At 40.1% G+C, this 16,520-nt stretch overlaps 2 protein-coding genes across 2 annotated transcripts in view; both read left to right on the top strand.

Annotated features, from left to right (window-relative positions):
• The window catches only part of WDR49 (WD repeat domain 49), a 70,194-nt gene extending 59,550 nt beyond the window's left edge, over positions 1-10,644 (top strand). The window contains exons 16-20 of the mRNA XM_019532686.1: positions 1,182-1,375; positions 3,966-4,075; positions 5,223-5,369; positions 7,822-7,991; positions 10,274-10,644. Of these exons, the coding sequence (XP_019388231.1) occupies positions 1,182-1,375; positions 3,966-4,075; positions 5,223-5,369; positions 7,822-7,967 (597 nt within the window). The 3' untranslated portion in view covers positions 7,968-7,991; positions 10,274-10,644. The remainder of the gene's footprint in view (positions 1-1,181; positions 1,376-3,965; positions 4,076-5,222; positions 5,370-7,821; positions 7,992-10,273) is intronic.
• Positions 10,645-13,301: 2,657 nt separating this feature from the next.
• Positions 13,302-16,520, top strand: part of SERPINI2 (serpin family I member 2) — a 36,154-nt gene continuing 32,935 nt past the window's right edge. The window contains 2 exon segments of the mRNA XM_019532515.1: positions 13,302-13,311; positions 15,827-15,946. Of these exon segments, the coding sequence (XP_019388060.1) occupies positions 13,302-13,311; positions 15,827-15,946 (130 nt within the window).

Genomic DNA, 16,520 nt, shown 5'->3' with positions numbered 1-16,520 from the left:
AATTCTTTCTCTCTCTAAAACATTAAAAGGTTCCAAGCATCTGTTCAGAGTTTTAGTAGAACAGTTGCATTAAAAAGTAGATTTATTTTTCTTTTGCAGAAAGCTTTGACTTTTTAAAATTATTTTGTGTTCCAAATTAGAATAAAAAATAAAAAAATAGTTTTGTGAAAAGAAAAAAATCTGGTATTTCTAATACCAAACCAAAATGGAAAATGGACATTTTAGAGAGACATAATTTGACGCACACAAGTGAAATAATTTGATTTTCCCATTTATAACATTGAGAAACATAATCAAATAATAATTTTTTCCTTTAGGGTATTTCTTGGTGTAGAGCAACACATTCTCAGATGGATTTTTTTTGTTAAAAAAAATTGTCAGTAGATCAAATGGTTAAACGTCTCTCCACCCACCCCCAAAAAGGGTAGTGCCTTGTACAATAAGACCCTAACTTTGTTAGCAGCAACTAGAAATTACTGACATGTGCTAACGAATACATAATTGGTTCTGTTTGAAAAACTGAATTCTTAACTCTGCATGAAACGTATGAAAACTAACAGCTGTCTTAAAAACTAATATTTGGGGGCACTTTCATATGAAACAATTGACATCTACTCTTTTTTGTATTTGTGTTACTAGAAAACAGTAAGAAATGCAGTACTGTAACAATGTTTGGTTGCCGGCTAAGGGTAGGGATGCTGGAACGGAGCTAGGGGCTGGCTCACCCTGCCACCCCTGTATCTCTTTTCCCTGGCACCCTGCAACTTCTTTGCAATGGATCTAGCCCAGCAGTAGGGAGGGCAGAGTGGTGGTGGTGTTATATGCTGCAGGGGGAGCAGCTGGAGGGTCATTGCCACAGGGGAGAGACACCACTTCCTTTTTCTCCTTTTCTTGCTGTCAAAAAGCAGTGTTTTTTGGGCCACACAGCATGTATTTCAGTGGCCAAAAAAAGAAGGTGACACACATCCCTTCTGCATCAGCGAACCTCTGGTTGCTGATCTGCTCTTCCACACCACCCAAGCCTGAGTTGGAGCCCAAGCAGGAAAGGTGCAGGACGTGAGTGAGTGGGGTGGGGGACAGGGTGGCCTAGGGGTGGGCAGTACTGGCCACTTCCACTTCTGAAGAAATGTAACAAAAAATATTTGAATAATTTTTCAATCCTCCATGTTCACTGTTTTTAGGAAGAGCACTGGCGAATTGAAAATACTCCTATTTTCCTCAAAGATGAGAGAAAACAAGAAGAAAGCATGAGGCAAATGGAAAAGGATGAAGTTGAAACGGGAAAAACGGCTTCTGTTCTTGAGGAAGAGTCTTTTCCCAGTTCTGTGGAGGCAGCTGTACTTTTCTTGCATGATGAAGAGGAATCAGTTTGCATGTAAGTCATTTAGCAAAATGTGGGTGTGCACAGGCACGCAGTAGTGATTTGTGCAATGTCTGGTTTTATTCCAAATCAAGAAGAAAAGCTGAAACGTTTCACGTGCTAGAAATTCCAAATTGGAGTTCTTCTGACTTGCTGAAATGGCTTGTTTGGACACTTCTGTTCCAGAAATCATTTCCGAAATTCACCTAGATTGGAATGGTTTGCTCTGTTGACCTGAAAGGAAATCAGAAGTTTTAATAAAGTTGAAACTTTCCATTTTTTTCCCCCAAAGCTCTTTGCATTATGCCTTCCTTCCTTTTCTCCTTTTACAAGTGTGAAAACCCAAGCACTGACTTGCCCGGATAAAACAGAATAGGCAGGTGCTTTAGCTAGGAATAGAACTCAGGTCTCCTGAGAGTCCAGAGCTCTGTGCTAGGCTTCACTGCATCTCCTTTGAATAACGCCTAGAATGGAATATGTTTGCTAAGCATTTTGAACTATGCCATAGAGACTTCTTAGTATACCGTGTGCTGCCTTAGTAATATATTTTTAGACTACACTTTTTTCCAATGGTAACAATAATAACATAGCAGTTTACTATATATCCTTCTGCATACTTAGACTCATGCTGGATGAAGAAATATTTATGCGTATCTCTGTGCTCCAAGATGAGAGAAAGTACAACATGCATCTAAATGTTTAAATCTTTAATGACCTTTTGTAACATGAACTACTTAAGGTGTGGAAGCAGCAAAATTCAGCTATATGCAAGTACTTCCTAGCTTTAAATTTCCTGAATAGGAGACCATGACACATTTATATTATTAAAAAGGTTTTTAATGATGTCCTGTTAGAATGCAATTCCAGATACCTTGAACAAAGTATGAGCAAAATGGATTCAAATTAAAAGCATTTTTTGTGGCAGATAGGGTTATTTTTTTATGTAGAACACAGTGCATGCTCGGAAAGAGTAAAGAACAAGCGATGAGTGTTTATTATAATGAATGTCATCTTCAAATATAGAGGATCTGACTCTAATCTTGGAGCATTTCCATTGAATTCAGTGCAATAGCTCTTCCTTTACTTTGCTGGAAGTGAAATCTGAATTGGAGCCAATAGCTGTACGTTTATAATACTCTTATAGGAAATGAAAAAAAATGCTCCAGAGAAAGTAAATCATCAAAACTGTGTGACTTCAGTATAACGGAGAACACGTATCTTGCTTTAATCATGACCACTGTCCTTCCCAGCAAAAACCCTGGGCTGAGGAAGAGTGCAGATTCTGCACATTTTCGGAGGCATTGTAATTTTCAAGTCTATGCACAACTGTTATAAATGGATGTTTGGATAGCAGCCAGGTCACCCTTCCACCCTGAAGCAGAACAGGTGGTTTAGAAGACTTCTCTTCTGGGAAAGCTGCTATTTTAAAGTGCTTGAAGATACATAGGTGGAATTGTTTCTAACTCTAATATACTGACACCAGTATATGAAAAAGGGCACTGGCTTTTGCGTTGTCTTGAAAAAAACTGCCCTAGAAGGTAGTCTCATGAGCAATTGCATCTTCTGCCAAGGGCAGATGCGTCAGAAGTGAGAGTTTTTACTAATAATTACTAGGACGTATTGACATGATTCCAAAGCACTGAAGGGGGCATGTGATATGAGAAACTTATAGCATATTCTCTTTTTACAAAGGCTACAAGGCTGTGGACTAGGTACGAATTATTTATGTTCTGTGTAATGAATATTTCTTCCAAAGCTGAAAGTGAGGCTAGATGAAGAGAATAGTCATCACAAGTGGAGCTGGTCTGAAAAATTCCACCAAAAACATCTTCATTGACAGGTGTTGAATTGGAAAAATCAGACTTGACAGAAATGATTTGATTGTGCTGAATTTCTCGTGAAACTCTAACCGCCAGGCAGATTTTGGCACTCTGCCAAGTTTTAATACCTACCTGCTTGCCCAGGTCCTTGGCAGACTGTTGTGGAGCATAGGTTTCCAAACTTCCCCAGCCCTGGGGATCCTAACCCATTCATGGAGAATTTGAGGGGATTGTTCTGAATAATGGAAAAATAATGCTGAGAATTTGAAAACTTCTAACTAAATTGTTTCCTTCATCCAACTCTAATCAGAAGTTAAAGGGATAGATCTCTATTACGTTGGAAGTGCTGGACTCTTGATGAATCCACTTCTCTAAGTGAAAGGGAACTCTTGGTTCACTGACTACAGAAAAGGGGATTTGTTGCTAAACATCCAGCTCATACCTGAGCAACGAATGAGCCAACTTACATGTGATTTGCAAAATGACCCTCGGACTTATCCAAAGCGCACTGAAGCCATTCAGATCAGGCAGTATGTGGCTTCAAATGGCCTTGTAACATATGCTTGCTGAAACAAAAGCCTTGCAGACCTTGTACATGTTCTGTATACTCTGTCACTTTATCATATTGCAGTCAATGGGCATGTCTTAAAGGTGTGACCCTCTGAATGCATGGCAATTTGGCAGGCCAAAGGCAACAATAGAGACTGTAGGAAGAGATGCAATAGATTCCTGTCACTTGTTTTTTGCATTTAATTTTGTACAAAAAATCACTTCTATCCTTCTAGGACCAGCCCATGGGAAAATACAATATTGGGTAAAAAATACAAAGAAATCAATATACAGAAAGGAAAGAAACACAAGCTTTTTAATGTGAAGAACATGGGAAACTCAACTGGTAAGCAACTCTTTTCACATAATCTTAATAGTTATGCTACTTTTTTGTAAGTACTGAATTTTACTGCTTTTCCCTGGTGGGCAAGCCTGATCAGAACCAAAAAGAAATAAGAGCTTTCCTGGTAAAAGTTATCTCTATTAAGTTGGAAGTACTGGATTAAGTACTGGATTAAGTACTCTATTAAGTTGGAAGTAGTTGGAAGTTATTTTATTAGAAACTTATCTAATCTTTTTCTTGGACCACTTTATAATGGATATAACAACACAGAAACACAGTCCACTGTTGAAAGGTCCCACTGCCATATCTTATAGTTGAAAGGCAATGAAGCCTTATTCCCTTCAGGAGGGGTCTTTCTCTTTCCATTTCTTTCTCCTGTTTGTTTTTACAAATCATCATACTTTCAAGTGTGTGGGAAGTGATTATTTAAAAAAAAACTATGCATGGCTACCATGAATGCAAAACCCATATTATTACCTGCAGGCATTGGCATAGAGGAGACATGCATGTCCAGTTTGCAATGTTAAGCACTTTGTGGGCCATCTGGTTAGTGAGTCAGTACACCCACATTTTTTGCAGGTGCAATTAATTTTCAAATATAGCTCAGAATGTGTGAAGGTTGGGGTGCAATTGTTTTGTCTGAGAACTACTAAGGAAGCTGAGCATTAAAATTTGTAATATGAACTCCCCCTTGCTTTTGCTGTTAAAACCAATAAACTCATAAAACTACACCATGAATTACCTTCAGAAACCTGGCCCATTTCCTTTGCTTTTATTTGAACCTTTTAAGAGAAAAGGTTTTTAACTTTATTTTTTATGAAGTCTTCTATTTGTAGTAGATAAAGAATCGAAAAGCTTGGAAACATGCTTGTAAAAAAAATTCACTTCCAAGTGGAAATTGTTTATAAATCCTCAGGGAAGAATGGAAAATTTGTTAGCTTTCTCCAGCTTTACATAAAAAAGTAAGATTAATCCCATACAGCTGTTTGTAGAAGTTGCTGAACATTTCTTGTCTGTGAGCATTAAAGTTTGCCCTTTAACTAGAGAAGTATGAAACTTAGATCAGAAAAAGCTAACTTAATTGGGAAATGCAATTGAACTGTTACATGGAATTAATTCCAGTTTTTCAATAATCCTGCTATTTTTAAAGGCACATTTAGGTCATTAAATATTGGAACACTTGAGGAGGTTGCTGAACTGAACAGGCCGGACTTTGTTCTAAACCCTAACAAATACTTTGGTGAAAAGACAGAGGAGAGATGCTCTGAAAGTGTGATGCCTCCTACCCTGTCAGAAAGTAAGTAGACCTTCATTATGTTCTCATTACTCGAACTCTCAGTATAGAAAGGCAAAAATAAAGGTCACTAGCTTTTACCATCTGTGCTAAAATGAGATGAAGGCAATAGAGAACTCCAAGATTTATTGCTTAGTTGCTGATCTGGGGTTTCAACGGAAGTAGCAGAACATATAATCCTATTTGAACAACTTCTTATTTTGTTAGGGTCTGATCCACAGCCCACTGGATTCAGAGTCAAGGACAAGTTTTCTTTACTTGGGTTTTGGATCAGGCCTCAAATATTCAATGGCGTGATTATCCATCTCTGCATCTGTTCATGATGAAGAAGAGCACAAGTCTTATTTTTAATGGATTTTGAAAAACCTACCAGAGAGAGGGAGGCTTGAAGTAATAGAAATTTTCTGCTAATATGTTTGTCTTCCTATAAAGTAGGATGCTTCTTGTAGGATGCTGAGAAGTCTGTCTCACTGGCTTTCAGAGAAGCTTTCTTGGGGCATGCTGGTTTCTTCCCCCTGAAACACAGGCAGACAAGAAGGTGACAGCTGGGGCAGAAGGCTGTGTAGGCAAGTGGCAAGTGTGATGAGTAACGCTATCTCTGGCATCACCCCATCCAAGAAGCAGCAGCATGACAATTTTTTTGTCAGCTTTTACCAGACCCAGGTTTGAACGTGCAGATGGCTGGCAATAGTGGAAACAGTCATAAAAACAGAAAAAAAAAATTCAATGAAACAAAGAGGGAAATGTTTGGAAGATAAGTACTAAAGAAGCTAGAAAAACAATTAGTGCTCATTACTGAACACCCTCGGGCCATAACATTGTGCCTTCTGCATTATTACAAACCAAATACAAAATGGATTCTCAGCAAACTATCTAATAAAATAGATCTGGGTTGGCGAGGCAGCTTGACAAGTTCTATTTCATGATATCATTATATATTACAAACTGGCAACTGCATCCCTTTAAACACTGCTCTGGGAAAATAATTTGGATCTTTAATATAAACTTCCTCAGGTTAGTCGAGTTTGTCAGTTAATAGCTATGGACCATCACTGGCAGTCATAAGAAAGTGAGAATTTTCTGCAAATGTTAGCAGATTTGTCAGCACGTGCCTGACACCAAACACAAAAGCTGTCACAGTGAAGTTTGTTAAGGTTGTTTGATCTGTGCCCAGACGTACCACTGAGCCTGTGAAGAGTCCAGCTTAAGTTAGTGGGCATGCAATACTGCTGGGATATTCTGCACTGCAGTCATAGCGGTAGAGCTTGGAGATATCCAAGCTGCTTTAAATGAATGAGTTTGATTACCAGGTATTGGTAAGCAGTCTACTCACAGCAGTACAGAGCTCAGCAGAGAAGCATCCTCAAGTTGAGGTAATGATATTTGAGGGGCTGATATTTAGCAGCTTTGAAAATCCTGCCTTGAATTTTTGAGTCAGGTGCTTCCTTACCTCCTAGTCCTCACAAACGGATGCAGGTTGTTGCCTCGGTACCTATGAGCAGTGCAGCTGTTCTGCAGCAGCTGAGGTTGTGTTTCTTTGGTGAACAGTCATTTGGGAAGAGTGCTCGGTCTCTATACAGCTGATACAAAGGTTGCTAAAGGCAACCTTTAAACATATAGGGAGGAAGCCATGTCCACAATCACTCTGGTCCGCGTGCTGTGCCTGGCTGCCTGGATAGCAACCGGTGAAGGTATAGATAGCTAATAAAATGAACCCGTGTTTTCGCCTCCTTTCTTCTACAGACATAGTGCCTCTGCTACACAGAAGAGAAGTTTTCAGGCCTTAGGGAAATGGCTCAGTGATCGTTGCCTGAAGTCCCACATGTCAGCTGGGGTGAAATTGAAGTGCATGTGACTTTCCCATGAGGGGGCAGAACATGGCCTTTAATCTGAGTTTTTAGTGATCCCTGAAGATCAGGCTGCTATGGGCACAAATACAAGACTGCAGGATACACTTCCTCAGCCATGCAGGCAATCAACCAGCAGTTTTAATTCTCTTGTTTCAACACAGGGTAATTTGATTTAGCTTTTTATGCTCCCTTAACAGTGGCAAAGAGATTAAAATAAATTAAAACAACACAGTTATAAAATTAAAACAGTCTCTTTTTTTTTCCAATACTGGCCACATATCTTCAGAGAGAGAGAGTGGAATTTCGAGCTCCCGATCCTGGATTGAGCTCTGTTACAAGCAGACCATGTAGCCACAGGACAGATGGTTATTGTAGGATATGGGCCTACATTATTAATGAACAGATGAAACCAAGAGGGAAGTCAGAAGCATAAACTAATTACCAGGAAAGCAAATTTCTCTTAGCAGATCTTGAAGCAAAAAGTCAATATTACTGCCTTTTACTGTGGTTAATTTTCTTCCTCTTCTAACAGCTTGCTGTTTTTAACAGTGTTTCATACTAAATATTTGACTGATTTTGCTGTGTGTTTCATTCCTGTCGTATAGCATTGAAAGCAGTATTTGATGAGAAGAGCCTGTTCCCCAAAGAAATTCTGGAGCGTGAACAAAAAGCAAGGCAACTGAATAAACAAATATGCAGTGGAGGCAAGATAAAAACACATAAAAAGCAAACCAAGTTAAAAGAAAAATAATTCTTCCCTTCATTTTAGTAGAAGGTCAGTACGAAGAATGCTTATTCCCACTGACATCAATCAGACCGCTCGCATGCTTTGTTTGTGGGAGCAGCCTCTTGGCAAAAATGGTCCAGAAGCCACAGAGCACCCCATCTTCAAAGAGTTGTTAAGATTTAACATGGGGTTAGTCCTGTGTGGGTGCAAGTTTCACCGTGGCTGTCTTTTGCTTGCAGCCTTTAAAAAGTTCATCTTAAAAGGCAAGCCACAGTTCAGGGAAACTGACCTAAACGTACGTCCTTGCCGAGGCTTCACAGAGGAGCCATTTTTCGAAACTGTCAGCGTGTTATTTATGGCATGCTTCTTCCTTTGAACCTCAAAGAATCTGACTTTTTAGCAAAGTTACAGTAACATGGAGGGGTGTTTAAGCCTCTCTCACAGTGTGTCTATTATGTTCCTAGCAGATGTCTAAGGTAGTGGATGCTTAACCTTTTGGCCGCCCAGACCAAAGGAGTGGCACAGGATCAGGCCTGGATCTGGACCGTGCTGCCCTCACCCAGTCCCACATGCCAGGATTAGGGCCCCAGGACTTCATGCTGTCTCTGCCCAGCTCTGCATGTGGGGATTGGGGCTCTGGGACCCCATGCTGCTTGTGTTGGGGTACGGTGGGGTACGGTGTTGCTTCTGCCTGACCCTGTTTGTGGGGGTTGGGCTCTGGGATCTCATACTACTTCCACCTGGCCTCACATGCAGGGATTGTGCTCTGGAGCCCTGCATTATCGCTGTCTGGCCTGTATATAGGGATTTAACTCCAGGGCTCTGTACCACCTCCACCCAGGCCTATGTGCCAGGATTGGGGGCTGGGGACCCCCTGTGTTACCTTTTCTGGACTCTATGTGCTGGCATCAGCTCCTCCTGGCCTTGCCTGTGGGATCAGGCTCCCATACTGCCTCCACTCAGCCCCACATACCTGGATCAGGCCCTGTGCTACTCTGTGCACCAAATCTAGTGCGCATGGCTATAGCCCACGGGATCCCCCATGGACCAGTGGGGAATCTTGTTGGCTGGATGACAAGATGTCAGGGGTGGATATGGCCCAAGGGCCAGGGTTGAGTACCCCAGATTTAAGGTGTGTTGGAGTGAGGTACTACCAAGTTTGCTGTTAGCATGCATTTGGGATGACTTGCAGGAGTCACAATGGGCCCATCTCACTCATGCCTCTCTATTACATATCCACCATGATTCAGACAAAATAAGAATTATACTTTTGCTTAGCATTTCAACCAGTTTTCCTTCATGCACACAGAGTTGTATACAGCTAGTAGCCCTCAGGCAGGATTGTTGACCCATTGCACTCAGTGGTCCTTGTTCCAGGCACTAGGACAAAGAGCAATTTATCCCTGTTTTTTCCTCCAGAAGTGGGTACGCCCCAATTCTGAGATGGTTTACACTCTTACTTCTCACTCTATTTGGAATTACAAATACTGCAAATATCTTTCCGTGACCTAAATTCATGAGATTTTAAGCTTAATCTCCACACCAGTGACTTGGTTAAGATTTGGAAAAGCAGCTAAATGTTTAGTTTTTTTAATATGAGGCATTTTAAGGCACATCCATCAGTTTTATCATACCATAGAAACTGAAGCCTTGATCCTTCTTCCATTGGGAGGTTTGCTACGCACTTGACTGAGTTCAGCTGTACAAGCCCAAAATGTAAGAATGGCGAAGATATTGATTATCCTCTTCAACCACTGGCAAAACTACTCCTCCAAAGTCTAGTTGAATGATTTTGCCTGATTGCTTTTAAATTAGGCAAGGAATGGATGTAAGGAAATTGTTCTGTAAATTAATATAATTTTTGAATATATAGAACTTCAGGTTATTCTGATACAAAATGTCCTTGAAAACTTTACTTGTACTACACCAGGTTTCAAGTCAAAGTGCGTATTTTATCAAGATCATCTTAGTATTTTAGCTCATCTTCAAGTTTACCTCAAACTGGACAAAATCCTGTATTCTGAATAATTTTGCATAAATACATTTTCAAGACTCATCTTGAAAGATTTCTGTCCTGTTGATTTTGGTAGGAGTGTTTGTATGTATAAGGAAGCAGGAAAGGAAGGAAGCTTAAAGTGCAAAAGTATTTGCAGAGTCAAAACCCTTATGTTTTCTTCTATCTTATAAATTTATATGGTGGAAAAATCATGGCAAGATATTGTAAACAAAATGCTCTTTTATGAGATGACTGCAATGTAATTTGTGTACAGTCACATCCTAACGTAAAGAAGTTATGTATTCATGCATTTCATTAACTGTCTTATTTTCAGAGCTATGTTTTATCATCTTGGTGGGATGGAAATTAATATTGGTGGATGGAGAACTGCATGAAATAAACCAAGCATAGGACTGGATAACAACTAAACCACAGACCTGAATTTGAAGAATACATTTTCAAAATATTTGTTATAGTCAGAAGAACTCTGTTACCTTGTTTCTGATTGTTTGTTACCTTTATTTTGTACCAAATGTTTGCATATTTTCTCCTGTAGAAACCCAGTCTATACTGAAAAATCAATGTGCTGTACAAAGGCTTACCTAGTGTTATTACAAGTACCTTCTATGACTTGAAACTATTCCCTGACATTACCCTTATGTTGTTTATAGCCAAGCTTTGTAAATGCATATGGTACTTAACAAATATGACCGCCCATTAGACTGATGATTATTATTATGTCAACACCTAAAGTAGACATGCCTTAGGGGCCAGGCCCTTGCTGTTGCAGACCCTGAGATACTAGGTATGTATAGGAGGTGCTCACTGTACGTCTGTACTTTCAACTCCTCTCTGACAAGCTTTCAAGGAAGCTTTAAAGGATCCAGAGCACTCCCTATCAGTTGTGGGTGGATGCCCATGAGGGTATGTGAGGAAGAAAGTATGGAGGTGATGGCCTGATAAGCTGCCAAGAGGATGGACAAGATTGGGAGCACTGGTAAGGGAGAGGGTGTTGTCCTTTTCAGTTGTATAGTGTTGAGAAATGGGAAGTAGCTTCAGTTTGATCTCAGTTGCACTTTAATTTCAAACCCACGTTGCCTCAAGAACAGACCAGTTTTTAAAAATTGACCTCCCACAGAAATGCTCTTTCTTGCCTCTCAGAAATGGAAACAATTGCCGCATTCCCACCTGAGGCTCAGAATTATACAGGTCTGAGATACAAATGGGCAATGTTTAGTGCTGCACTAGTGACAGGTTTAAAGTTTGATATTTCTCAGTCCTTCAGGGCTTGAAATGAAAGCTTTATATTCTTGGAGAGAGATTCCTGGATTTCTAGTGAGATAAACAACACTTGCCCCTAGTGTTGGCAGAACACAAAATATTGAACTTTCAACTAATGTCACTTTTATCTACAGAAAAGCTGTTTTTGTCATTTTTCAGAAGCATCAGAATGTTATTTATGGCATGCCTCTTCCTCTGAAGCTCAAGGAACCTGACTTTTTAGAAATGCTAGGTTATTTGGAAAGGTGTTAAAACTTCCTAAAATAGCATGTCTGTAATGTTCATTGCACTTGTCTTAGGTGTGTTGGAGTGAAGTGCTACCAAATGTTCTATTGGCGTGCATTTGGGATGACTTGAAGGAGTTACGAAGGGCCCATCTAACAATCATACAGATTAAAGCCTCTCTAAGCATGCTGTTATGTATGTACCATGATTTAATAGAATATCACTGTATTATATTAGAGTGTTTGTTTTTAGGTTAAAATTTGTGCTGGCCTTTATATAGCCATGTATGTGAAAGTAAAGTACTTTCCCCTACTCATAGGCAGACAAGGTTCTTTGGGTAAATGTGATATCTTTTACTAGACCAACTAAATAGTTAGAAAAAAATGTTCTCTGCAAGCTTCTGAGCATCTGACTTCAGGCATAGGGAGAGTCTGATGGCGTTTTGTGTTCTCCATGGTGGAATAGAAGCCAATATGCAAAATGCAGGTCGGTGAAAATGCAAATGCATGGCAGTGAGGATCAGAGGCCATGGGAGACAATAGGTGTGAGACAGGTAGGTTGGGGGGGGAAGGGGGAATGTTGACCTGGTGATAGAATGTAGCTGGTAAAATGTAGACAGGTTACCTGGGGTTATTGGATGGCAAGTAGGTTATAATGTACCATAAATCCAACATAGTGTATTTAGTTCATGATTTTTTTTGTATCCAGAAGATTTATGAAGTGAAGTTTGTAGGCTGATCCATGAAAGGCATTTTGTAAATTCCCTTTGAGGATTAGGGCTGCGAGATTGGAGAGAGAGTGGTTGTCTTGTAAGAAGTGTGCACCCACAGGTAATCGGGTATTTTTGTCTTTGATAGATTTGCAGTGTGCATCCATTCTGGTATGCAGTTGTTGTATGGTTTCTCCTACATATTTTCCATCAAGGCATTTAGTGCATTGGAGATGTATTACATATCTGGGGGTGCAGGTGTAAGAACCAGGAATGGTGATGGTTTTATTGTGGGTATAATTATTGTGGGAGTAGTGGAGATGTATTGGCAGATTTTACATTTCTTGTCCTAGCATGGTCTAGATCCATTTGGTGTGGTTTGGGCCATAGGGAGACTGCTTCTGCTGAAGAGGTTGGCATGCCCTATGTAAGAACTAGTAAAATGGCAATTTCATGCATGGGGGGAATTATTCCTGCTAAGTCATTCTGCTGGGGGAACGATGTGCCTGAAAGGGAGTGGACAAAAAGGTTTGGGATAGGGGGTGTCCAGGTTTCATGCTCCTCTATGATGTCCAGCAATGCATGGAATAGTAAGGGGGGTTGCTTTAGTAAAAGGTACATTACAAATTAATCTCATGCCCTCATCACAATCTGTTAGCTGCATCTTTACTATAGGATATAGCTAAATGCATGTAGCTCCATGTCCTCTTTGTGTCCTAGGCATGATGGTATATTTGAAATGTTGTAGTTGAACCCATGTGGAAGAACAACCCATTATTTCTGCATATCCATTTCAAAAGTATAATTCATAACTCTGCTTTGAACAAGGGCTCACATCAAAACATTTCAGAAAGATACATTAGAACAGTAGTCACGTTTCTGAGGTTCACTGCCATCCCATTAAATTGAATTGCAATTCCCTCCATTAATTTCTTACAGAAGGCAAGGCAAACTAATTAATATTGCAACATTTTAGAAAGGCAGCTTTTCATAATCAACTTGGTGGCCACCTGTCATGTGTTTTGGTACATTAATCATACTGCTTTTCATGATAATTGTAGTTGTGTCATTGCTCTCCTTACTGTTTATGTTTCAAGGCAAATCTGTATTTTTTTAAGTGTAGTCTTGCTGTTAAGAATGGAGTGGTATGACACTAGGTAAGTATATATGTTAACACTTTAATTAAAATGTATTAATGATATTATTAGCATACAATAACAAAACATTTAAAGTTGTCAGGTGTGGCTTTTTTTTTATTGTCTTAATCCATGTTTGCTTTTAGCCAAGCTTTTGAAACGGGGGCAAGTTAATAAATATGGGTCTTTCTTTCACTGATGTGAATAAAATCCAACAGGAGAGGGTTCACTTCTATTTTGAATATATAGGTATAATAAAATACAAACTGTTCAGGAAGGACAGGCAGGGGAGAAGAGAAGGAGGAGTTGCACTGCATGTAAAAGAGTTGTATGATAGCTCAGAGCTTCAGTATGAAACTGGAGATAGGCCTGTTGAAAGTCTCTGGGTTAGGGTTAGAGCGGACAGCAACAAGGGGGATGTCATGGTTGGTGTTTGCTACAGATCACTAGACTAGGAGGATGTGGTAGTTGAGGCTGTCTTCAGACAACTAGTGGAAGTTTTCAGACCATGGGCCCTGGTTCTCATGGGGGAACTTCAATCACCCTGACATCTGCTGGTGGGGGGCAATACAGCAATGCACAGGCAATCCCAGAAATTTTTGGAAAGGATTGGAGACAACTTCTTGGTGCAAGTGTTGGAGAGTCCAACTAGGAGCCTTGCTCTCCTTGACCTACTGCTCACAATCAGGGAAGTATCGCTGGGGGGATGTAGAAGTGAATGACAAGACAAACTGGAGGATTGAGCCAAGAGAAATCTTACGAGGTTCAGTAAGGACAAATGCAAAGTCCTTCACTTAACACAGAAGAATGCCATGCACTGCTACAGCCTGGGGGCTGACTGGCTAAGCAGCAACTCTGCAGAACAGGACTTGGTGGTGACAGTGGACAATAAGATTGATATGAATCAGCAGTGTGCCCTTGTTGCCAAGAAGGCTAACAGCATACTGGGCTGCATTAGTAGGAGCTCTGCCAGCAGGTTGAGGGAAGTGATTACAGTATTCCACTCTATTCTGCACTGGTGAGGCCACATCTGGAGTACTGCGTTTAGCTCTGGGCCCTCTACTATAGAAAGGATGTGGACTTTGGAGAGAGTCCAGCAGAGGGCAACAAAAATGGTTCAGGGCTTGCGGCACATGACTTAAAAGAAGAGGCTCAGGTAACTGGGCTTACTGAGTTTGGAGAAGAGAAAACTGTGAGGGAATTTGATAACAGCCTTTAACTACCTAAAGGGACATTCCAAAGAGGATGGAGCTGGACTGTTCTCAGTGGTGACAGATGACAGAACAAGAAGCAATGGTCTCAAGTTGCAGCAAGGGAAGTTTAGGTTGGATATCACGAAAAACTCTCTCACTAGGAGGGTAGTGAAGCACTGGAATAGATTACCTAGAGAGGTGGTGGAAGCTCTGTCCTTGAAGGTTTTTAAGGCTCAGCTCGACAAGACCTTGGCTGGGATGATCTAGTTTGGGATGTTCCTACTTTGAGCAGGGGGTTGGACTAGATGACCTCCTAAAGTTGCTTCCAACCCTACTTTTCTATGATTCTATGACTCTATATATGTTTAATATATAATTCAGGATTATACTGCATGTTGAGCTGGCACTAGGGAAATATCTTCCTTCTTTCTGTCATATGCCCTTGTCCACCTGATATTCAAAGATCTCATAGTAACTAGTTGGGGGAGGCAAGACCTGAAGTGGAATTATATTGGTCCTATCATCTTAATGCACTGACTCAAAAATCCCAGATCCAAACATGCTAAAACTTAAGATGTGTGAAATTTAGATCAAAGTTAATAATTTACAGCTCTATATAAAATAGCATTTTCCTCTATAAATGAAATCTTGTGGGGTGTAGTATTTTGGTCTGATAATGAAGCTGTGTATATAATATATCAATTATTTAACTGACTTCACAGCATGGAGGAAATCTTCCTATATTAAGAATTGTTGAACAATAAAGTTTAATCATGATAAATACTGAACTTAATAAAAGGATGCAAAAAATTAGGCCAGAGTTATATACAATTATACTGGCAAGAAATCTTTAAATATATTAACTTGCACTTTGGTTTTTCTGTATCAACATTATAAATGGCTAAACTATAGATGTCCTTTCATGGATAGACGTTAACTTTAAGGGATGACATATTTAAGGTTCTCTTATAAAACAGAGGTAACATTTCTAAATGGTGCAAACAAATTTGATTTTCCTGGGTGTATATTTTATGTATAGGGTAAAGAAACTAAGCAAGAAAGCTTCAAAAAGAATCTAGATGAGTTTTATCTAGTTTTTTAAGACGTGGGGTACTTTGAAGTTGTCACTTTTCTCCTGTTTTGTCATTTAATTTCAGTCCCAGTATTCAAAGGAGAAAGTAGACTGCAGTAAACAGTGCTACAATGAGAAGTACTTTATTTCAAAGGCTTCTTCTGACTAGTCTCAGAATGTCGCTAGCTTGCAGTCCTTTCTCCAGCCCATGGTTGAAAGCACTATACTATTTGTGTTGGATATCTGTCGAGTACTTCACTTTTCTCCTAAGACAACATCCTATACTTGGCACTTGGTACTGCTCCGGTTCTTGGAATGGTACAGTTAGGGGCAAAGGGAAAAGCACTTTTTGAGATGAACACAGTTCTGAAACTTCAAGGAAATGAAGATGGTGAGTATTTGTCATCTATAGCATGGGAGGAAAAAGGGATAAACCACTCGGGGCTGACTGTGTTCCTAGCGTTGTCATATGACTTGATTGTCTGAATGAACACTTATACCACTGACATGGCTCAGCTCAGTATTCACTGGTCCCTTTTGCTAGCTCTTCCTCCCTTTTCTCTCTCACATCCTCTTTAAAAAAGGAAAACAGATACAAATAGAACATCAACCACCAGTGAATGCAGCTCATTAGTAAAACATGGATATATTGAAGAGTGGGGTCAGAGGATAAGATGTCTCTCAGTAGCTTCTTTGATCCTCTGGCAGTCTGATTGCATGGATTTTTCTTTCTTTGAGAATATAAGAGAACAGCAGCCTGTTCCATTACTGAGATGGATCTACCACCTGCAGCTTTTTTGCTGTTTCTTGGTGTCACGGTGTGCGGACCCTAGGAGCGGCTGTGATCTCTCCTGGCGCCTCTACCATGCCAAGTTGCCTGTCTGGCACCCTCGTTCTCGCCCGCCATGACTTTGATGGTTCTATAATATTAATGGGAGGCTGCCTTTACTTGGCCCCTTGGACCC

The sequence above is a fragment of the Crocodylus porosus genome, unplaced genomic scaffold, assembly GCF_001723895.1.
Source record: "Crocodylus porosus isolate Cpor-Errol unplaced genomic scaffold, CroPor_comp1, whole genome shotgun sequence".
Taxonomy (NCBI): domain Eukaryota; kingdom Metazoa; phylum Chordata; order Crocodylia; family Crocodylidae; genus Crocodylus; species Crocodylus porosus.
This window is presented reverse-complemented; position numbering and strand designations above follow the sequence as displayed.